A 24,817-nucleotide genomic window follows, 5' to 3' on the forward strand; every position below is an offset into this window, starting at 1 on the left:
TCTACCCCCCAAAATTATTTCTATAAAAATGAGCCACGTTTAAAAGGTAGAGGGGGAGGTGTTGCTACAATTTATAACAATATTCTTAGTACTTCTCAGAGGGCAGGCTTTAAGTATAACTCATTTGAAGTTTTGGTGCTGCATATAACATTATCTACAGAATCGTGTGCTAGTGATAAATCTTCTGTCATGTTTGTACTGGCTACTGTATATAGGCCACCAGGGCACAGCACAGATTTCATTAAAGAATTTGCTGTTTTTCTAACTGAGTTAGTACTGGCCGCAGATAAAGTCTTAATTGTTGGCGATTTTAATATCCATGTTGATAATGAAAAAGACTCATTAGGATCAGCTTTCTTAGACATTTTGAACTCCGTTGGGGTTAGACAACACGTCTCTGGACCTACTCATTGTCAAAATCATACTCTAGATCTAATACTGTCACATGGAATGGATGTTAAAATGGTTGAAGTACTGCAGCAAAGTGATGACATTTCAGATCAGTCTTGTGTGAACTCTGTATAGTTAAACCTGTAAACTCTGCACCTTATTACAAGTATGGTAGAACCATCACTTCCACCACAAAAGAAAGCTTTCTAAAAAACCTTCCTGACTTATCTCAATTCCTTAACTCATCCAATACGATGCAAAAACTTGATGATATAACAGAAACTATGCACTCTCTTTTTTCTAGCACTTTAGATACAGTTGCTCCTTTGCACTTAAAAAAGATAAAAGAAAACAATCTGACTCCATGGTATAATGACAACACACGCACCCTAAAGAGAGCAGCCAGGAAAATGGAGCGCAGGTGGAGAAAAACTAAATTAGAAGTATTTCGTATTGCCTGGCGAGAGAGCATGCTGTCATACAGAAAAGCATTGAAAATTGCAAGATCTGATTATTTTTCATCCCTTTTAGAAGAAAACAAACACAACGCCCGGTATTTATTCAGTACAGTAACTAAATTAACAAAAAATAAAGCATCAACAGGTGCTAATATTCCCCAAGAGTATAGCTGCAATGAGTTCATGAATTTCTTTACTTCTAAGATTGATACCATCAGAGATAAAATTGTTACTATGCAGCCACAACTACAGTTTCACATCAGATAGTGAGCTTTAGATCCTGAGGAACAATTACACTCTTTCTCTATTATAGGAGAAGAAGACTTGTACAAACTTGTTAAATCATCTAAACCAGCAACATGTATGTTAGACCCTGTTCCATCTAAACTATTAAAAGATCTGCTTCCAGAAGTCATAGATCCTATTTTGAACATTATTAATTCATCATTGTCATTAGGATATGTTCCCAAAACCTTCAACCTGCTGTAGTTAAACCTCTCATTAAGAAACCACATCTTGATCCCAAAGACTTAGTAAATTACAGACCAATCTCTAATCTCCCTTTTCTGTCAAAGATACTAGAAAAGGTAGTATCCTCACAACTGTAATGGTGTCTATGAGGATTTCCAATCAGGTTTTAGACCGTACCATAGTACTGAGACTGCTCTCATTAGAGTTACTAATGACCTGCTTTTATCAGCTGATCATGGTTTTATCTCGTTATTAGTGCTATTAGATCTTAGCGCAGCATTCGATACTATCGATCACAACATTATCTTGGATAGACTAGAAAACTATGTTGGCATTAGAGGAAGCGCCTTAGCATGGTTTAAATCATATCTATCTGACCGCTATCAGTTTGTGGCATTAAATGAGGAGGTATCATATCGATCAAAAGTGAAATATGGAGTTCCTCAAGGCTCAGTGCTAGGACCATTACTTTTCAACCTGTACATGTTACCTCTGGGAGATATTATCAGGAGTCATGGTGTTAGCTTTCACTGCTATGCTGATGATACGCAGCTCTATATTTCAGCGCAGCCTCGTGATACACACCAAATTGAGAATCTAACAGAATGCATAGTCGATATAAAAAGCTGGATGATGAGTAACTTCTTAATGTTAAATTCTGAAAAACAGAGGTGCTAATAATGGGACCTAAAACCCCACATATAATAATCTAGAACACAGCCTATCACTTGATGGCTGCTCTGTTAATTCTTCATCATCAGTTAGGAACCTAGGTGTGCTGTTTGACCACAATCTTTCCTTCAAAAATCATGTTTCTAGCATCTGTAAAACTGCGTTTTTCCATCTTAAAATATATCTAAATTACGACCTATGCTTTCAACCTCTAATGCAGAAATATTAATTCATGCGTTTATGACCTCGAGGTTAGATTATTGTAATGCTTTTTTGGGTGGTTGTTCTGCACGCTTAATAAACAAACTTCAGCTAGTCCAAAACGCAGCAGCCAGAGTCCTTACTAGAACTAGGAAGTATGATCATATTAGCCCGGTTCTGTCAACACTGCACTGGCTCCCTATCAAACATCGAGTAGATTTTAAAATCTTATTAATTACCTATAAAGCCCTGAATGGTTTAGCTCCTCAATACTTGAGCGAGCTCTTATCACATTATAGTCCTGCACGTCCGCTGCGTTCTCAAAACTCTGGCCATTTGATAATACCTAGAATATCAAAATCAACTGCGGGCAGCAGATCATTTTCCTATCTAGCACCTAAACTCTGGAACAATCTCCCTAACTCTGTTTGGGAAGCAGACACACTCTGCCAGTTTAAATCTAGATTAAAGACACATCTTTTAACTTAGCCTACACATAACACACCAACACACCTTTTATTATTCAAATCCGTTAAAGGATTTTTAGGCTGCTTTACTTAGATTTGCTGGAACCGGGAACACTACTCCTACAATACGATGTACTTGTGACATCGTAAAAAGAATGGCATCTACGCTAATATTAGTCCTGTCTCTTTCTCAATCTGTTTTCACAGTTTGTATCCAGACTAGATGGTGGATCAGCACACAGAGATTATGTTCATCAGAGACCAGAACACCTAGATGCGCCCGTGGACAGATCACCAGATCCTGATGCACACACACACACCCACACGCACACACTAAGTCATTTACACTACCTGACACAGCTGCGTTTAAAATGCTGGGCGTCCGGTCAGAGGAGAACTGACCCCAACTGAGTCTGGTTTCTCCCAAGGTTTTTTTTTCTCCATTCTGTATGCATGGGGTTTTGTTTCCTTGCCGCTGTCGCCTCTGGCTTGCTTGGTTGGGGACACTTAACTTCTAGTGATTATCGTTGAATTGACTACAGAGACCGTCTCAGCATTTAATAAGAAATTGGTCACTCTCATCATTATACATCCCTGTCATTATACATCCCTGTCATTATACTGTACAGTGCTTTGATGCAACCTGTGTTGTTAAAAGCGCTATATAAATAAAAATGATTGATTGATTGATTTCTCTAGGTGTGAGCAGGGAGTTTTCCTCTGGTTCCTCTTGAAAGTACGAGAGTCCACAGCGAGATGACAAAGTTATTTAAAAGTAAATAATAGAAGGTTGGACTCAAGAGTTGAGTCTGTAGAGTATCCGTCTCAAAGGAAGGAAGATTTTGAGCAAATGGTTGGTGTTAGGGATTTTTGATAGTTCCCTGACACATCCACTGTTTGAGTGCAATTGCCAATCAGAGGCATGGATTTTGAGCGGGAGAAAGTTTCTTTGTTTGCTTTTATGGGCCATTGGCATCTTTATTGCTGGTCTGGAGAGTTCAAAACACAGTAAAAATTGTATAATTCACTTCATGATTCTATATAACGAGAGGATCATTTTGATACCAAGAAAGAACCCTCTAGAAGATATCAAAGTAGAGATACGCTCATAGACATGAATATAGGTATTTAGGGTCTAACTTTTAACTTGAGTTGTAATTAGGATAATATGTACATATGAACATATGTACAACACAAACATATATGAGGTATATTAATAACTGTTTAATCATGGCTTAAAATAAAGAAAATGTCCTTATGTGTGTGCATGATGCGTATTGAAATTGTGTGGCCAGACCATATCTCTAGTAAATCCATAGGTGAATGGCACAGGGGTTTGTTACTCCTTGTTGGTATGTTTTTGGGGCTTTGATGTAAGAACTAGAGAGCAAATCTGTTTAGCATCTCTGTGATAATGGGGAACCATGGGCAATTTAACACCCACAAAGATGATATGAGGTCCAGGTCTGTAATTTATCTGCAAATGTTAAAAGGCTAAAAGGGTCCTTCAAGACAATGACCAAACGAGCATCTTGATCTTAGCCAGACGCAACAATGGTGAGGCAGGTTTAACAAGCAACTGGCAACTATCAAATCTTTAGGAAAAGGTGAAAAGGAAGGAGGCTTCATCACTGCGCATTTCTCAGGTACTTGTCTTCTTACACTCACCACTCCCTCCAGAACAACATTTTGACCCGCAGGGACAAATAGTAGGGGTAAGATCAGGAAGGCTAACAATCAGAGCTATGATACTTTATGCTACTTTAACTTTCTACTGGCATCTGTGTTTGATTGTCTTAACAGCCCTTCAGCGTCTGACCCAAGTCTTTGGGGAATGTGATTTTCACCTCAACATACCCCAGGTAAGGTACATTTATACATTTGCATTTGCTGCTTCTACTTCCAGCAGGTTATCCAAGGATGTTATGTTTAATCCAGGCAGGACAGATTGTCCCACAGGGCTTGGCGCTCTTTCATCTGCTTTCTTTTATCGGTCACCAGTGATGGGTTTGGATAATTTTCTCAAATTGAAGCAACATGTCCATCCTTACCATCGAAAGCAATAGCCTGGCTTGGGCCTGAAAGGCTCTTTGTGCTCAGCTTTAAGAGGGTTTTCCCTGGGAAACTGTATGTTAGTTTGTTTCTGCTTGCTTGAGTTACTTTTTGGCTCTGGGTTCTGTTGGGCTCTGAGTTTTGTCATCTGACTCTTACCTTAGATCAAGGGGGTTGGCAGTGACAATGTGGGAACTGGCTCTCTATCTATGTGTGTCTCATGCGGCTTTCTTTGGCAAAATGTTTGTTCTCTTTACTGCGCAGCTGCAAGAGTAGCTCTGAGAAAGGAGGTTTATTTCTCTTATGCTCAGGCTAAAGATTTGCTAATAATGTGTCATCCGAACATCCACAACAGAATTGTTTCAGAAGTTGTCGGTCAGCTTCTTCAGCAGGAATACCACCTTGCTTTATCACTTTAAGAAGGTAAGTGTACAACTGTTGTAAGTACAAGGAAGATTTCTCATCTGCATTCAAAATCATCACCATCTTCCACAATGTTGAAAGCTGAATTCAAGACTTCAAGGTAAGCAGCAAGTAAGGCTTTGACACCTAACTACTATACCATCTTGTAGGATCTTGAAGTAGTAACACTGTTCCGCCAGGTGTCATAATCGACTTGACCACTAGGATGGGGGATTCTGCCTGAGAAGACTCCTAACCTGAAGGATGCACTAGATGGAGCAACTACATCACTTCTCAGAATATGCTCTACGACCATTCCCTAGACTTGAGGTGGGTTGACATCACTTACATCAAGAGTGGGTGAGAAACTTCCTGTAATTACTCAGTGGGCGGTATCAGAATTTTGTTCTCCTTCTGAACACTCAGCTTGCTGAGGAATGTCAGTTGAGGAAGGATCAGTCCTTTGAGATGATTCAAGATCATTTGCTTCATTCAGTTTTTTTATCAGCAGAAGCAGTGGTTGAGAGAAGATGCTCTTTCAAGAGTTCTTCAAAAGTTCTTCCACTGACCTTTGCTATCTTCAGTTCAGCAAAGTAATGGGTGGTAGCCTGTTCAGTGACGGCTGAAGCACAGATACTTGATAGAAGCCTGATGTGGTAAACAACATTGCGTGATCTCTTGAAAGTATAAGACAACAAGGGTTTGAGAGTCACCAATGCAGAATAACTGCTGTACACTACTATGACATCCCTATGGTAAGGTGATTTGGGATCATCTATGCAAAGATGTCTACAAATACAACCATACTGGTTTAGAAAATCAGTTAAATCTTTGTCAAGTTCTGTATTTATCAGCCCTCTAATTATGAGTTTTCAACTGCAACATTTTCAAGCTCAACTACTTCCATGTTGACACTATTTACACTACTACCAAATTGAAGCTGTTGTATCTAGTCTCTTGTATCTCTGAGAATTCTGGACTCACATAAAAGGAAATTAAAAAGTTTTTTATAATGCCATCCGGCTGGCTCACCCTATCTGTAAAGCACTTTTAGTGCACTGTAGTGACAATTAGTTTCTCAGTAATGGACCAGTCGAACTACTAGGTTCACTACAGGAGGGAAAAATTAGATAAAGCACTATAGTAAAACACAGACCAGGAAAATGATGTAGTGAAGTAGTCTTTTATTTTCGAGTAAAGGTGAAATTAATGAAAATATAGATCGAAATAACAAAAGAAAACAAATAATATATATTCAAGGAAATGATCCCTTTTTTCCCCTTTTGAATTTGTATTAAGTTTTGCGCTCCTTTCAAATACTTGAGTTTAATAATTTTATTGTACTATACTTTGTATTTTATAATCAACTTTTTTATTTATTTATTTATTTTTGGAGCTTTACTTATCGTGATACTTGTTTGAATTAGAACCTCTGACCCACAACAAAGAAAACAAATTACAATAGATCACAGAAAATTAATCGATTAAGTTTCAGTGCATGAGAAGTTCTCAGTCCATAGAATAAATGTAAACGTGGAAGAAAACAAAAAACTGTCCTTGTAAAGGTATGTCTCTTTGTGTTTGTAGTGCAAATGTTAATATAGTGCAACAGTTAATGTTGATGATCAGTGTTGAGGTAGCTTGGTCCATTCCACTTGATGGATAAGGGGATTTTTAGCGATTATCGTCAAATTGATTACAGAGACAGTCTCTGCAGTTAATAACAAATTGTCTCGTCATTATAACATTCCTGTCATTGTATGCTTCTATTTTATACAGTTCAGTGGTTTGACACAATCTGTATTGTTAAAAGCGCTATATAAATAAAAGTGACTGATTGATTGATTGATAAGGCACCAGTCACGTGATGAATAGCAGGAATTTCTTCTAGCTGTTTCTCTCAGGGTTCTGTGGAATTGGGTGTCTCGCCATCTCAGGGTCACAATTAGATTCCATCTCGGAAAAAGAAACTTGACCTGTTTATACAAACAGTGTCACAATATCACAGAAAATTAATATGACTGTTAAAACTCATATTTTTATACCCTCAAACTGGTCAAAAAGATACTATTTAAGCACTTTTGTCACTTAGAACAAATCAAACCAATTACAAAGATGTTATTCGTTTGCTGATTATAATTTTTAAGCCCTTTGAAAATATAATACATAGTTACAATACATTATACAAGACTGAACTGAACACTAAACACATAAAAATGCTTCAAAACATTAACACAATATTTCAAAACTTCTTTTGAGAAAGTTGAACATTGTAATACTCTGAAACTCACTAAAACCCAGGGATTTCAACAACTAATCAGCTGCATCGGATCTTATAAAAATATCTTAAAGGAATAGTTCCTTTGTGTTCGGCAGAACAAAGAAATTCATACAGGTTAACGTACGCAATGTACACTGGATGATGTCCAAAATGTTATTTACCAAATGAAGGCTTGTCAAGACCTTTTTATGTTTTTCAGACAAAATAGTCAATATACAATATACAAATCAAACTTATTCTCAAAATATACCATTATATACAAAATATTATAGGTTCTGGTACTCTGAAACTGTGATTCTCCCATCTCCCAAACTATTGAATTTTTACAAAAATACATACTCAATATATACAGAATATCACAGACCAAATTGCTCCAGTTCAACAGGATAATGAAATATTCTATTTATTTCAAACATTCAATCTAAGGTATAGAACAAAATTATCCTCAAATGGAAAGATCAAAATTGTTCAATTATTAATACACTCATTAGTACCTGGGGAAATTAACATCATCTGCACATAGTAAAATTGATTCTAAAACTAGTCCCCTTTTTAACCCCTACATACCTTACGTATCTTTTACGTACCTTAGGTCCATACCTTACGTATCTTAACATAAATTAATATAACTTGTGTAGCTTATAACTTATCATAAATATTACATTAAATATTACAAATTTTACAAATTTAGCTGAAAATATCTTCTTAATAATATTGTATGGTTTCAGAAAGCAGAAATGCATCCAGCTACAGTACACTTTCACAGTATGATGATTATTTTTATTTTAGGTGCACTATTAAAGCTACATATATATTTTCATTAAGCATATAATTATTGTCATGAATTGGGAATATGATATAAATAATAGTTATGACTTAAATATAAACTTAATAGATGAATTGATACAAGCCGAAGTCAGAGCTTGCATGGTATGCAAAAACAGAGCTATTGCTTTACAGAGGTCTTGAGGCAATTAAAGTGTGATTCTGGTTACTGCCTGAGTAAATGGAGCAGTTCTTTAAAGTGGTATGTCTAAACAAAATTGTGGGGATTTATTTGTGGCCAAATCAAACAAACATCTCACCTGTTTTTGCTATAGAAAGGAAAATGTTGCCTCTATAATTTGTTTACACAGACTACAGCTACAACTCTAAATGGCAAAGAAAACATAATTTATAATGCTGTCAAGTTGTTGCTTATAAAAGTATATAAAGATATTGTTTATGGTCCAATTTTTACTTGTCAGAAATGGCCACTGATAGGTGTTTAAACAATGGGCTAATTCACATTCCAAAACTGGAACAGGTATACAGACATAAAGGGAAAAGACCACCCTGATAAATTAAATAAACTCTGTGACAGTGAACAGACCGTTACTTTACACCGCAATACTTGTTGGCTCACCTCAGCCTCAATCCAAATAATTACACCACATTACAGCAGACACATGTATGCAAACCTCAGTCTTAAAAAAAAACACTTGCTCAATTTGCCTTTCAAGGTGCAAAACCATAAAAAGCAAACTAGGGAAATGAGTTGGTTTGGACAAAAGTATGCCATTAGTAGTACCAAGTGCATCAAACATCACATAAATGTATCCTGGTACCTGGAAAAAGTGTCTTGTTTGACCCAAACAAAAAAAAAACTTCCAGGAATTATAGGAATTATTTTTGTGTTCTAAGTTATATTTATCTGTCCATCTCCTTTCATGCGAGCATTCTGAGGAGGAAGGAATGTTGCGCTCCAAAGTGAGGCGGCAGCCTCAATTGGCGCACTGATTTGGCGGTAATTTCATGTGATGGTGCCTGATGAGGCGAGATGGAAGAAAAATAGATAATGTGATCAAGACTGGATAGACGAGCCATGGAGGAATGTTCCTGGATGGCTAAACAAACCCACGGAGTGTGTGGATTAGAGCATGGCATTAGGCACTATCAACAGAAGAGAAGAGGGCACTAATGTCATACTAACCAGTAAATGTGAGTATTGAACTTTTAAAAACTAGACCTCTGCAGTAATTTTTTGTGAAGTATATTTGAAAATAAAAGTGATGTGTGATTTTATCAGTTAAAAGTGAAGTATATCAATTCTGCACGTTTTTAGGGACATTTTGATACCCCACTATACTTGGAACACAAATAAATTAGTAAAAAATGTCTGATCAAAGAGTATTATAAAGAATGTTAAAAAAAACAAAATGATCATCACTTAGGTTTAATCCAAAATTGAAGACAACACTGCTTTTTAGTAAACAGCTATACATTGAACGTCAATATATAGAAAAGCTAAATTTCTTTCTTTTTCTTTCTTTCTAATAAGAACCTTTAGACATTAATAGAAAGTTTGATTATTAGTACAACTAAGCCACTATGAGTGTTCTAAATGAATAACTTTGGTGGGATGGTGCCGATTTACTGAGCTGAGGATAAGAGATTGAAATTTACCTTCAGTATCTCAAACTCAACATCTCAAGACCTCCCTTTCTAATCTCTTAGTATAGACAACAAGAGGGCTGATCAGAGCCGTCTTCCACCATGGACCACAAATTTGCACAGGGGCCCCTGCACAATAAATAATAAACAGTATTGCAATGGCCCTGATGTCCTCCTCTCACAGTGAATAAACTGGGACCCTACATGTGCATTTAAATAGAGCAGAAAGCATCTATCTATCTATCTATCTATCTATCTATCTATCTATCTATCTATCTATCTATCTATCTATCCAAGAAATGTCATGGAATTTATTTTTAATGTTAAGCTAACATGTACATTACAGGCCTAAGTGTAGTGTCACACTGTAAGTGTAAAAACTGTTCTGGATCTGCTGATTGTCCATGTATGTTGAACAGCACGAGAATTATAGTGTTCAATTATAGTATGAAATTGTTTATATTTAGAAATTGTTCACTATTTTTTTGGTTAAAATTAAATAACATTCTATTGTTGCCTAATAATATGTGGTTTTCCCTTTAATTGTCAATTTGTGCATGTTCAGATAATTCTCTAAACTGGAATGCACACACACACGAAACAAAACATAAACGAAATAAATAAATAAATGCAATAAAAGAAACAGCACAGAGGAAAATAAAAGAATACTTACAAGAATTCTGTCATTGGGGGAAGTGTTGGAATAACGTCTATGCCCATGCATGAGACGGCGAAGGCTTTCCATTGCGAACACTCGCAGTTATGAGGACATGAATTCGTATATCCGATCAGACATACAACTGTCATTATCAACATCAACAGAACATTTGTCGCCATGACATATAAAGAATACATTTTTTTTCTTCCGCTGGAAAATTGAAGTCTCTTCACTCGGTTTTGGACCGTAAAACAGTGACACAAACATTGACGAGCACTTTAAAAGCTCAAACTTGATTGAGAGTGAGAGTCAGTCAGAGTTAGCGAGAGTAAGAGAGGCTGTGAGGGAGGCGGACGGCTGATGCGCCCTTGCGGTTTCTATGGGAACTGAATAGTTGTGAGCAACATCTCTCATTTATCTCTTTTACTATGATTAGTCTTCTAAGGAAAACACACACACACACACACACACACACACACACACACACACACACACACACACACACACACATATATATATATATATATATATATATATATATATATATATATATATATATATATATATATATATATATATCTTATGAGTTCTATGATCTTTACCTATTTTTATATAACTAAACATAAATATTTAACAAGGAGTTGTTGAAACAACAGGCGCGGCACTGGTGTCAAAACTACAACTCCCATGATTCAAAGCGTTTGTTGTTTTCCTGTTAGGCGGCCAGTTTAAGTTGCCATAGCAGGCGATGGCTGTGCCTTACATTGATCACACACGATAACCGTCATACTGCTGGCCACATGGGTAAGGGTAGTTTTATGTAGGTTTTGTAGTTTTGCAATTTTGTGATTTGGCAATATAGTATACATACGGACACGGATCTTTAACAAAGAAAACCTGTAAGCAAGAGGCTAACTAGCTTAATACTTTAACATAAACTCTGTGCTAAGTCTAACGTATACATCTTTGTTTACATAAAATTTACTATTTTATTAATTAGGCCAGTGGTAATCAGACTTAATAATTAAGCGGAATACTTTCTCGCCAGTTGTAACTATACACATCTATCAGCTAACGTTAGGAAACAGATAATGTAAGTGTCATGACTGGCGAAGTTGGTTTCTGATTTCAAATTAGTGATGCCTCTCTTTTTCTTTTCTTTTCTTTTCTTTTCTTTTCTTTTCTTTTCTTTTCTTTTTTTATCTCTTAGCTCATGTCAGCATGGACTCCTTCAGTGAATCTGACACCAATGACAGACCCACGGGGCATCGATCGCGGGTCAGAAAGCGCCGAACGAGGCCTGACAGCGCATTTCCCAGGGACACTCATGTATCGGACATATCGGACAAAATAGGCACTTTAGCAAACACTCTACAAGTAAGCTGGTTTATTCATTGCATGTGAAAGTAGGCTCTGCTGTGTAGGTCAGGGATCGCTGGTGTCTTTTAACATGCAAGCTGGTGCTTTTGTGCAGGATACAAGCCGAAATCTAAACAAAGTAGATCGGATGTTGGGACAATATAAGGATCACACAGATGACCAAGCTGAAGCCATAGCAACAGTGAGTATTAGTACACAAAATGGTATGGGATTGTCTCTGATTTCAGATAAGGGTGTTGTTTTGAGAGCATGCTCTGTGTACTAGCTTAGGGAGAGCTTAGAGGAGTCCATCCAGCATCTACAGGCGCAGCAGCTAAGAAGATCCACTGGTGGGTGGAGCACCTCCCTCTCCACACTGCACACCAGTGACCTGGAAGATGGCAGCGCCACAGGTACTAAACAAGCTATAGTTTGTTTGATTAAATTAGTGGACGCTTGTCAGTAGATTTATTTTTTGTAATGTTTTGTATAGTTTACAGGTACACATTATTTGTAATAGATAATTTAATACATTATGCATAGCATATGGGTAGTTGATTATCAAAATCAGTAACATATGTAACAATTTTAGCAACTTCAGTTTCATATGGTTAAATTTATTCTGACCAATTTATTCAGATTTTTTTAGGTATTGGTTTCTCATAGTAGCATACATTTAAATCATAATAAACATACTTACAATCACACATAAAACACCTCAATACCATGCTAAAATTATAAGTATATGATTTTCAATGTAGCCTTTAGTCTAAAAACGTTCAGTATAAATGCACTCATGCTATAACTTAATCATTAATCACAAATACAATTATATACCTTTACTCCTGTAATAAAATACAATCTGAATATTACACATTTCTGCCATAATACCAAGGTGTAGTGAGTGTCACTATAGTAAATCCATGGCAAATAATAGTGATGTGTAGATTGAAGAGCCTTTTGACTGTCTTGTTGCACACATTTCTCATCTTTACTTTTTTTTTTTTTTTTTTTTTTACTGTTATTTAGCTCTCATTTGACCAAGTAAACTCATCTGCTCTAGTGAGCTTGTGCTGTCTTGAACTTTGAACTTAGTGAATAAATGGTCCATGTCCATTCCACTTTTAGCCCATAAACATTATATCGAACATTTATCAAACTCTTTATATCATTTTATTGAGGAAAATTATATTGTGATAGTTATCGTTATTGAATTATCGCCCATCCCCACATGCAATATATAACAATATTACACTGTTTGAATACTCTATATCCCATAATTCATTGTTGTTATCTTTTTGTAGGTTTTTATTGTAATATATAAGCTAAGGCATTTTACACAGAGTTGTATTTAACTTACTTCTTTTAAGAGGCAATTGCTGTGACTCATTTTGATTTTACAAAATGGGTTCTGATGTTTGGCTTTGTAAAGTTGCTTTGAAACAGTGTTCTATAAAGCACTATAGAAATAAATGTGACTTGACTTGTCTTGACAATGACCTATGTGCCCAACAAATGCATTGTCTGGAGGGCACAGCCTCAAAATGAGACACAGACAATATCTGTAAGCAGTATGTAAGTTCCAGATCTCTCTCTCTTGCCTTGTAGATATCAGACGCCACCTACCCACATCCCTTCTAAGAGATTATGGCAGTGCAGGCACAGACAACAGAAGACGGTCTAGATCTGTCGCTGTGCATTTCACAGACTCCACTCAAGCTGACGAGCAGGTATGACTTTTCATTCGGAGACCCAGATTTGTTTTAATTGCAGGATAGGGTTTGTGCTGCACTGGATATTCAGCAAGATGGTGTGTTATTCAATGCAGCAATGTTTAGGTGACATATTCTGAAAAAATTTTTTTTCCAGGTTTTAGGTGCTAAAATCAGGTCCCTGGTGCATCTATCAACTAGGCAAACATGAAAAAGATGAACTCAGTAACTTTGTTTTAGTAAGCCTTTTTCTGCAAGCCTCTGAAAAAGCGAACGTGTCTTATCTCAGTCCCCTTGTGACGTTGCAAAGGGATCTCATAATATTATAGCTGCTTAATCTGTAAGTTTCCACTAAAAGTGCATTATTTTGATTTTGCAAGTAAAAACGGTGTGCCAGTTCAAAGGCCATGGTAAAAGTTTGCGCAAAACTTACTAACAGAGCCTCAGAAGAGACAAGAGCAGTGGATTTATTTATTTATTTATTTACTGTAACTTATTGCTGCTGCCACACAAATCTGATATAAACCTGTGATTTATTTTCATTTATTTACATAGAGTTTACCTTCGCAGACATAATTAACTGACTGTTTTTGTAACGTGTTTTTAATGTAACCTTGTGTGTGAATGAGATTCATAACACATCAGAAGTTTAAACTAATATGGTTTAAAATGCATAAATTCTGCATGATAAACATGACCATCAGAATCAAAGCAGATGTTTTAGCAGGTACCAGCTGTAATGTTACAGATTTATTCTGGAAAAGGAGCGAGCAGTAGTAGTTCATTTGCATTTAAAAAGAAAGACACGAAATTCAGCTTTTTTCCTCTTCCAGTCAAAATAGGCATTTTCAAAATAATATTAATGATCTATGGGGCATTTTGAGCTGAAAATTCACACACATTCTAGGGACACGGGAATCTTAAATTACATATTGTAAAAGGGGCATAATATGTCTCCTTTAATATATTGTATAATGGAGTCATGCTTGTTTTTTTTTTTAAAGCCATGTTAATCAGACTTTCTCAAATTGTTTTAGTGTTGTCACGGTACCAACTAGGTTTGCCATAACAAGCCGTAACACTGGTAATGTCACTTGTCCACTGTGACACTGTGCCACTATGTTGTTTAGATTTTTTATTGCTAATAAAAATCAATTAGTTCAGTGAGAACTAAATGTAATTAGTGAAATAAATAAACATATTGATGATATTCTTATTATATGACGAGCACATGTATACACATTACTGTTTTAATTTGTATTAGTCAGTTATCATTGACACATTGTATGGTTTGTGTAAATACTCTAGCGCTATATCCTGCTTGTTTGGTCTTTTACTTTGCAAAATTCCAGTGTCTCGCTTTTGCTAGATGCTTAATAATAATCTCTGTGTTTCTTAGATTCATTCATTGCATCAGTCCTCAGAGACTTGCAGAGTGATCAGCTTCTGATTGGTGATGACATTGATAGAGAGATCAGGAGAAGAAACAGGTATTTTAATGTTTCAACCTGTCCAAAAGCTTCTTGGTTATTTCTGATAATAAATAGCTTGTGTGAAATTGCACACATACTGTATACACTGTTTTGTTCTTTCTACACCTCAAAAGAATTGATATGGAAACCAAGAAAACACTGGAGAATCTTGCAGGCCACATAAAGGCATCACAGAAAGAAGAACCTGTAAGTGCTGCTAATGTTACATAGCATGTTGCGTTCACTTTTTCTTTTTAGTTACTTGCTGCCTGTGACCAGTTTTTTGCTTTATGTCATAATGCAGTTGTTGTGCTTGGCTTAAATTAGAACATATTTTCTGTTTTGCTGTAGAATATATTTTATAAGGAGACCTGTTATTCAGAACATGATATACAGAATAACAGCACCTTGCTCCAGCTGAGTGGGGCTGGTTTAATGAAGGTCCAGTACCACAGTAGTGTCAGTTTTGCCCTGTGATATGTGTCTTAGGTTTCATTACGGGTGGAGAGACGTTTACAGGAGATTGAAGATGAGATGCGCTCAAGGATTTCTGAAAGACATCACAGAGAGAAGCCAAAAAGCATGTCTGGTGAACTGCAGGAGGTAGAATATTAAAATAATGCTAATAATTTAGAGAGATCATGTCATTACAGATCAATATTTTCTTTTTCTTAAGTTGAAAGTAGTTGATATACCTTGCAAATATACTGTAACTTCAGAACTCTGAGCTCCCTCTCAAGTTCAGAAGGACTTTTCAAGTAGAACCTGTTAAATCTTTATAAGACTCTTATTGTTATGTATTAGAAAAATATTTTTATATACACACAAATTTTATACACGCATGCACACACACACACACACACACTCACACACACACAATAGTGTGATCCGACAGTAGATTAAGAGCAGGATCATGCTGTGCTCCTACCAGTAGGGTGCAGTATCTGCCTGTGTTTGTCATCCATTAACAGTTGCCCTATTTATCAGAGAGGTGCCTGATGAATGGAGCCTAATTTGCATCTTCTGTACATTCCAGTTTGCTAATGAAATGCAGTATGCCTTAGGCCTAGAGAAATAATGCATTTGTTGTGAAATTACAAGAAACAAACAAGACAAGCAAATCAGGACAGATAAACAAATACTTAGTCACCAAAAGTGCTGTTAAGAAAAACATTGCGCCGCTCTTTTACACACCCATATAATCTAGACAACTGTTCAAGCGTGAATGATGTCACTGCAGCATTTCAAGTAATTTTACATTAAGGAATGCTTTATCAAAACTTATACCTAACATAAAGACAATGATTTAATGGCATCAGTTCCATTGTTTGTTGCTGGGCGGCACCTTAATGTGATATTATTTGAGTTGTGGTCTGGCTATAATAAAATTAATCATATTAATTATGTTTCCTCTTCTATAATTATGCAGCTCACTTATTTTTTGTCATTCTGATGATAAATAGCATTCCAGCTGTTTCTTACAAAAACTCATCCAGCAAATTAATTTTGTGTTCCATATGCATGCTGGAATCACACATGCTGTGTTTTTGCATTAAATGGTAACAGTATGTGGTACATAATATATTTAGTTACCATTACAACTTTTATAAAGTTTGCCCAGTTAATTTTAAATCTTAGCTAGTACATTCCATATAAATGCAATCAGTGGTCTACTGAACACTAATAAGTGGTGCTTTTAAGGCAAGCATTATATTTTAACTGATAATTTTATGGTTATGGAACAAACCCTTTGGGTTTAATTAGTTCCATTCATTGTATAGTATAAGCAGTTTAATTTTAGTAGTGTTTACACATGGTAGCACTTTACAATAAGGTGTCATTTGTTAACATTAGTTCCTATATTAACTAACATGAAAAAAACATGAACAATACATTTATTGCAATATTTATTAATCTTTGTTAATGTTAGGTAGTTAATAACAAACAATCATTCATTGTTGGTTAATGTTAGCTCACAGTGGATTACTAATGCTAACTAATGTTAACAAACACAACTTGTGATTTTTAATAATGCATTGTAAATGCTGAAATTAGTTTTAACTAAGATTAATAAATGCTCTAGAGGTATTGTTTATTTTTAGTCAATGTTAACTAATGTTGCCTAATAAACCTTATTGTAAAGTTTTACCTTACACTTTTTGTGCTTTATACAAGAAAGAGGTTGAGGAAATGTTTTTGCATTACATTGTCCAATAATAAACTTTATTTGCCATTTATTACTAAATACATGTTATTTTTGTGTGGACATTACACTCATATTTTTTATAGATTCCTTTTTTAATAAAATAATTAAGTATATTTTCAGTGTGGTGTTGATGCCAATACATTTGCAAACCTGCTGCCCATGTTATTACATGTGCATTATACTAAAAGAGTTGAATTGAGTCATTGAGAATTGAGTCAGTCAGTAACCACATTGTACTGACATAAAAAACACATGTGCTCAATTTCCTGCAAGGGATTAAGAAAATCCTCCCGTCCTTCCGTTCGTACATCTGTTAGTGCTAGTTAGTGGAGTAGGGGAGGTTAACGAAAGTCTGTTAATCTTTTTTTTTTCATGTACTCTGCTGTACTCTTTGTCCTTAAAGGCTTTGAGAAGACATGACTCCCAAACCCCAGAGGCTGATGAGAACTTCAGAAATAGACTGCAGAGATCAGAGAATGAGAGAAGCAAGGTGTGTGTGTCTCTGATATTGAGTTGAAGTGCACAAAAGGCATAAACATATTATTACATATATCTCTCATAGTTTCTCATATGGTATTCATATTTTGTAAGCAGTCATTACAATTAATAGGGTTCTAGTTTGAAACTAAACATATAAGCTTTTGTGTTTTCATAAAAAAATTAAAATAAATAATAGTAATAATGCATGTAGAATGGAATGAAATGGAATGCATTTGTTGGACATTCTCTTGATGGAACTCTCACCTCATCATATACATGGATTAAATGTGAAAACTGTCAATTTATGACGTTCAGCTTTTAAAGTTGCATTATCTTTTCTAATACCTTTGTAAAAATAATTGTATTTCTAATTTATTTTTGAAGTCTACAAGGGGTGGGTTAGGTGGAGTGGGTTCTAAATTTGCACAGTTGCTTTTTGTCTTATATTATGTGACTTATATTATTTTATATAATATTATTATATAAAATTGAATGCATGCATCATCTTTGATCCTATTACAGTGACCATAGTAATATACTTCAATTAAGAAGCTATTATAGAAGTTACAATTATTTTTTGTACCCCACTATTTAGTAATATTTTATATAAAAAGCATAATTCGAAAAAAACAAGCAAACAATAATTTTGATTGTTTTAATTTCTAAATGTAAAAAAAAATATTATAATAAGAATAATAATGTTATTGGTAATTTTGTATGTTTTTTTTTGGTAGAACACTCTTTGCTGTGCTTTAGGAGTGATCCAAACTACTAGCACCTTGAAAGTGTTTATCATGAGCTGAAAGTTGATCAAGGCCATGTTCAGATCTTGATTCGACAACGTAGATGACTTTCTTTGCATCAAATTATGCCTTGTTTTTAAATTAATCTGTGGTAAAATGAAAGGGATACTGCACCCCAAAATGAATTGTTTGTCATTAATCACTTACCCCCATATTGTTCCAAACCCATAAAAGCTTTGTCTTCGGAACACAATTTAAGATATATTAGATGAAAACCAGGAGGCTTGTGACTGCCAAGTAAATTACTCTGTCAAGATCTGGAAAAATAATGAAATGCATTGTCTAAATACTCTTCCATCAGTGGTTTAACTGCAACTTTATAAAGCGATGAGAAAGCTTTTTGTATGGAAAAAAACAATTCAGCATCATAATGTCACCGTAGCACCATTTTAGTGAGCATCTGCTTGACTCACATAGCGTACATTCTTCAAATCAAAGCATAGACACTAACAACGCAGTGCTGTGTCACGACCTGTGACCTGTAATCCGAGTAATCAGAGCATATGCTGCTTGCGTCCAGCAATGCAGGTTGATCTTAATTTCAGCCGTCCAAAGAATGTGGTTTGGCTTTTCTACATGTTTTTGGGAAAGTAATCTGGCCTTGTTTGCACCTTGATGTGAACCCTCTGTATTTGCTCTCGTAAAGTCTTCTCTTGATTGTAGACTTTGATACACCTACCTCCTGGAGAATGTTCTTCATTTGGCAGGATGTTGTAAAAGGGTTTTCCTTTACCATTCAGAGTATTCTCTGATCATCCACCACTTTTGTATTCTATGGATGTCCAGGACTTTTTATGTTGCTGAGCTCACCAGTGTGTTTTTCTCTCAGAATGTAACAAAATGTTGTTTTGGCCACTCCTAATGTGCCTGCTATCTTTCTAATGGATTTGTTTTGTTTTTGAAGCTATGTTGATGTGGGTTTACAGCCACAGCTTCTGAACTCCAACTCCAGTCCTGCTTAATTTATGTAGAAATAACAAAACAGCGCTCAAATTAAAGCTCAGAGTGTTTGCTTTAAGCCAATAGTCCTTGGTCTGAAGAGGTCTGAAGAGAAATGGCCAAGATTTTAGCAAATGATTGACAAGTGATGTGACCCAAATCAAAGTTAAGTTGTTTTGTGGCTGATGAAACAACACCCTCATTGGGTGTTTCACTTATCAAAATAAACTGGAAATTAGAAGAGACTCATGACTTTATGGCCATAGTCATAAAGCATGGGTCATCAAGTTCGCTCTTGGAGGGCCGGTTTCCCTGTAGAGTTTAGCTCCAACTCTAATCAAACACACCTAAAGGAACTAATTAAGGTTTTATTAGGTATACTTGAAACTACTGGTGTGTTGATGCAAGTTGGATCATGTTTGATGACCCCTGTCATAAAGAATTGCCTCTGTAAAATCCTCTACAGATGCAACAGGAAATGGAGAGGCTCAGAGAGCAGCTGGATCAATCAGAAGGTGGACGAGACACCCTTCTCCAGAAGGTGATCTTTGTCCACTGATGTATGTTTTGCTAAAGCAATGGCTGATGCAGAGATGTTTTCATTTGTTCATCTAAAAATGTAAAACGCCATTGAGTCATCCTCATGTTATTCTCACCATTATAGTATCTTAACATATTTAAAAGTTTTGTTCTTCAATTTGGAAGTAGACTATCTTCATAAAACTTGCTTTTACATAATTTATATGCTTTTTAAAATGTATTTTTATTTAATTATTTTATATTTTTGCATTATTAATCTTACAATATGGAATAAATGGATTGGGATTAATTGCATGGAAAAGAGTAGACAAAACAATTCTTAAAAATTGTCTTTGATTAAAGAAAATTATGTGGGTATGAGGAATTGGTGGAGTTTTCTTTTTTTTTTTTTTTTTTCTCTGCTTGCAGATGGATGGCATGCGTTCACAGCTTCTGAGGATGGAGAAGGAGCGGTTAGATTTGCAAAGGAGATGTCTTTACTCCTGTCTCAGCAGAGAAGTGCAAGGAGACAGCAAGAGAGAGAAGTCACAGATTTTGACAGTGGTAAAATATGTTGTGTGGTTCAAGCGTTTTGTAAACTGTATACTGTTTAATCACTATGTGTATGTGCATTTTGCCCAGGACGAACAGAACTGGAGAGAGAAATTGGAGACCTGCGGGTACAGTTGGGTAGAATCAGTGTTTCTAATGAGGTGGAAGAACTGAAAAAAAGCGTAGAACGAAAGGAGAGAGAAAAAATCAGCTCGCTTTCCGAGTCAAAGGTTTGTGTGTTTGATATTATGTTGTGTGGTCAACAGGTTCAATTTCATCTCTAATAAGCTTTTATTTTTCAGAATGGTTTCATTAAAGTTCAGTCAGCGAGGAAGCATAGAGGAGTTGTGTCTGCTTCTCAGAAGTATATAATTACTAAGTAATAATATTTACTATATTAATATACATATATATTAGTATAGTTTTCACCCCATCCCTGGTGGGCTGGGAACAGCCCAGCTGCTATTCTGTGGGATACTGAGGAGATGAGTATTTGAGCACCTCTGCAATCCTTAAGTTTGTGTGCCAGGCCCTGTAAGTCCTTGACTTTTCATTTAACGAAAGACCCTCGGATCTCAACAGATATTCCTCTTAACTCTTTTCACCTTCTACCTGGGAAGAAACTTTAAATCATCATGAGTCAGGACATCTTTGGAGTTCATCACTCTTCAAACTGGAAAAAAGTCCAAACCTTGAAACCATCAAAACATTTCATCCAAGATTGCATCTGAACCCTCATCAACAAGGCAATGTTACTGTACCTTTAACTAAACTAAACAGAGGTTTAGTATTAGTTATAAGCCCTGTTATAAATGGCGCTGATTGTTTACAGATGGTAAACTCACAAGTATGTGAGTTTGCGTTTAGTTATTATAACGTTTGTGCACAAATTGAGGGAACACGAGTTTCTGGTTCTGGCTTACAAATTAATGTCCCCTTATGATTTAGATCATTGCTACGAACATTGTAATGGATGGGGTTTTGGCTTCTTGCCACTGTCTCTTTTGGCTTTTTTAGTTGTGGCACTTAATTTCTAGCGATTATCGTCAATTTGATTACAGAACTGATCTGCTTTTAATAACAAATTGTTCAATCTTGTCATTATGCATCCCTATCATTGTTTTCTCCTATTTGATATCATTCAGTGCTTTGATCTGTATTGTTAAAAGCACTATATAAATAAAAAAAAGTGATTGATTTGATTGATTGATTGAATGAACAGATTTGTTGATGGCAATGTAATTCTGTTACAAATAATACTGGCAGCTGATATTAACAATTGCAATTAATCATAATTAATTGTAATTATTTATATACATTTTTCTTAATAGGGCGATTTGCTACAATGTAACCTCATCTGAGGTTCTGTTTTCCAAATTTTAAGAACCAGATATTTTTATGCCCTCCGGATACAGAAAAACATGGAATTCAATAGGTACCTTTTCACATGACTGTATATATAATTAATAATGCATTATTAATTAATAATGAGTTACTTTGATCTCTTTAGGCACTTTCTGCAGATCTGGAGCGACGTGAACAGCAGCAGTTAAAGATGTTGGCCCAACTGAAGGAGATCCAGTCTCGTTCAGAGGAAAATGTGTTGGAATGTGGCCGTCTAGAGGCTCAGCTGATCGAGAGCGAGAAAAGAAGGGAGGAGCTGAGCTCTAAAGCTCAGGAAGCAGTCCGTCAATGGAAGACAAAGTGCAAGAAACTCGAGCAATCATTTAAGGAGCTAAAGGATAACAGCAGAAACAACACTGATAAAGATAAATGGGTGAGACTTGTGGCTGTGATCTAAAAGGAGCTTTTTCCATACTTTCCATAAAAATCTAAATACTTTGCAATATTGTTGGCTGTTTGTTAATGTGATGTGAGTAAATTTGGGTTGCCTAATGGTAATTGAAAATAGACCAGTTTCTATGATATTGTGGTGCAGAGATGTTGACAGGTTCATTTTGCTAGGTGGTTGGTTTTGTTGGTTTTGGCTACTGCCTCAGAGTGAATAGATCCCACCCACCCCTGGTCAGATCCTGTGTGACCCTTTTTGGTTTAATTAATGGGCAGGGATGCACATAATTGTGCATGCTTGACTGAAACTGGCATTTTTTCAGTTATCGGCATCTGATTATCTTTTTGGGTTGATGTGTTTGAGGTGGGACTTTTATTTTTATTCTGCATGACCTCGGTCCGTTTTTATTAAATACTTATTTGTGAAAAATATTTTCTCATCTAAAGTAAGTTTATTTAAACATTTATTTTTAATCAATGTTCAAATTTTCACATCTTTATAATATAATTTAAAAATAAAATATTAATTAAAATATATATTGGCTTTTCAAGATATTGTTTAAAAAAGCTATATTTTTAGACCATTACCTTGTGTACTGGCTTGGCTGATAAGCGGTTTTATTTGATGATAGTTAGTACACAATTACGGTTTTGGTTGACTAACTTTAATACTTTTGTAAAATTTTCATTAGAACTGAAACATAAATCTAGGCAATGCGCTGCAAACTTCAGAGCACATCTACATTTTACTTACTGATGCATTTAACTCAGCAACTCTAAAACCGCCAACACACACACATATATATATATATATATATATATATATATATATATATATATATATATATATATATATATATATATATATATATATATATATAATACATACATAACTATAATACATAATACATAACATACACACTTGTATGTATTCTGTTATCACACTTGGTTTTATCATTTTATTTTGTGAAAAAATTAATTAATTGCAATAATAATGTTATTACTATTATTTCTTTTTATAATTTACATTATAATTTCTAAAAATACTAGAACACCTCTGTGCTTTAACCTAAATAAATAATTTGAGAGTGTTGTTTACATCTGTAATACAAATTGAACAATGACATTAAACACCAACCACAAACAAAAATGCAAGGAAAACGTGATGCATTGCTTTTCAAGTTGCTTAAAACTGTTGTCAAAAACTGAAAAAAGTGTACAAACAGATCTGTAAATCTACATTTGTTACAGATTTTACATTATTTTATTTCACCTTATAATTGGCTTTTTTTCATGTGTATTCAATTTACTTTGTCCTTCAGAGCAAAGGGAGAGAAGGCATTCTTAGCCAGCAGTTAGAGGTTGCACGCCAACAGCTGGCTGATGCTCTTGGACGTCTTGCTCAGCGTGAAGAAGGATGTACACCGCTGTAATGTGGATCTTACTGAAACTTCCGTTCACAGCGTGTCACTGTAGAACTAGAGCTTCAGAGGCTCGAAAGCCTTGAGAGGCCTGGAAGAGAGAGGCACAGAAGCAGATCTCCTTACAGGTCCGTTATGATGAGGAGGAGAACATCAGGCTGCAGAAGCATTTTGGAACTTCAGGAGCATAGGAAAGAAGAGGAACAGAGATCTCTGTTGGATCTCCAGGGCTCAGTCAAGAACCTGAGCACTGCAAGAGCTGATCTGGCTGCCAGATTGACTGAGGTGGTGAGCTCTAAGAAGAATCTAGAAAACAGCTTGCTGTAGCTCAGGAAGGAGAAGCTCCTCTTTGGGGCTTGACAGTTGGAACTGGAGAGGCAGGTACATCAGGAAGGAGCTAAGCCACCTCCAGAATGACCCATCAAGAAGGAAAAGACCAACAAAGAAAGAGATGTACGACATGCCAGAGATTATATCAGCGAGAAGCCGAGGAAGAACTGGAGGCTCTAGTCATAAACCTTAAGGTTTGAATATTAATCATAGAACATATGTATATACATGATGAGGGAATAGTTTGCTATCATGTTTACTGCAAAAAAAAAAAAAATTAAATGTAATCATATTTCACATAAATTGAGAAAGTACTTTTCTCCATTCTGAATAAACAACACACATAACAGGCATGTACTGTCCATAGGTTAGACAGAGTAATTTTTAGATGCACTGCTTTTATGCAAGGGGTTGCATTTTGATTGAAGCTTAGCTTTAGGCTTGAATATTTAAACAATGTTGTTTTATTTGTGGCCTCTATTTGGTAATATTAGAGTTTTTACCAGAGAGCAAGATCCATGCTAATAGGGATCTTGGAAATCTACGATTGGAAAAGACAATGTGATGATATTGTTTCTTTGCTGGTGTAGTCAGAGGCAGTGGCAAACAGTAGTGAACTGAGGACAGCTCTTGCCGCTGAAACTAGATAAAATGAAGATGGAATGTGATAGTCGAGACGAAGCAGCTTATGCACCATGCAGGAAAATTGCGTTGTTCTGCAAATACTACGCTCAAAAAGAGCTGGATT

The 24,817-nt window shown here is 35.6% G+C and overlaps 3 protein-coding genes across 3 annotated transcripts in view; 2 read left to right on the top strand and 1 right to left on the bottom strand.

Moving 5' to 3' along the window:
• Positions 1–10,824, bottom strand: part of LOC122324357 (thyrotropin receptor-like) — a 47,202-nt gene extending 36,378 nt beyond the window's left edge. The window contains exon 1 of the mRNA XM_043218724.1: positions 10,501–10,824. Within this exon, the coding sequence (XP_043074659.1) occupies positions 10,501–10,682 (182 nt within the window). The 5' untranslated portion in view covers positions 10,683–10,824. The remainder of the gene's footprint in view (positions 1–10,500) is intronic.
• A 365-nt stretch (positions 10,825–11,189) lies between these two features.
• Positions 11,190–20,467, top strand: LOC122324360 (centrosomal protein of 128 kDa-like). Its single transcript, XM_043218726.1, has 11 exons — positions 11,190–11,289; positions 11,696–11,862; positions 11,960–12,046; positions 12,131–12,257; positions 13,453–13,574; positions 14,956–15,046; positions 15,163–15,235; positions 15,518–15,631; positions 17,638–17,724; positions 19,923–19,997; positions 20,405–20,467. Exons 1-6 carry the CDS (start codon positions 11,286–11,288, stop codon positions 15,004–15,006), a joined length of 558 nt encoding a protein of 185 aa, XP_043074661.1. The 5' UTR covers positions 11,190–11,285; the 3' UTR covers positions 15,007–15,046; positions 15,163–15,235; positions 15,518–15,631; positions 17,638–17,724; positions 19,923–19,997; positions 20,405–20,467.
• A 419-nt stretch (positions 20,468–20,886) lies between these two features.
• Positions 20,887–24,066, top strand: LOC122324802 (centrosomal protein of 128 kDa-like). Its single transcript, XM_043219484.1, has 4 exons — positions 20,887–20,906; positions 22,038–22,304; positions 23,641–23,725; positions 23,795–24,066. Exons 2-4 carry the CDS (start codon positions 22,083–22,085, stop codon positions 24,064–24,066), a joined length of 579 nt encoding a protein of 192 aa, XP_043075419.1. The 5' UTR covers positions 20,887–20,906; positions 22,038–22,082.
• The last annotated feature ends 751 nt before the right edge of the window (positions 24,067–24,817 follow it).

The sequence above is a fragment of the Puntigrus tetrazona genome, chromosome 20, assembly GCF_018831695.1.
Source record: "Puntigrus tetrazona isolate hp1 chromosome 20, ASM1883169v1, whole genome shotgun sequence".
NCBI classification, from domain to species: Eukaryota; Metazoa; Chordata; class Actinopteri; order Cypriniformes; family Cyprinidae; genus Puntigrus; species Puntigrus tetrazona.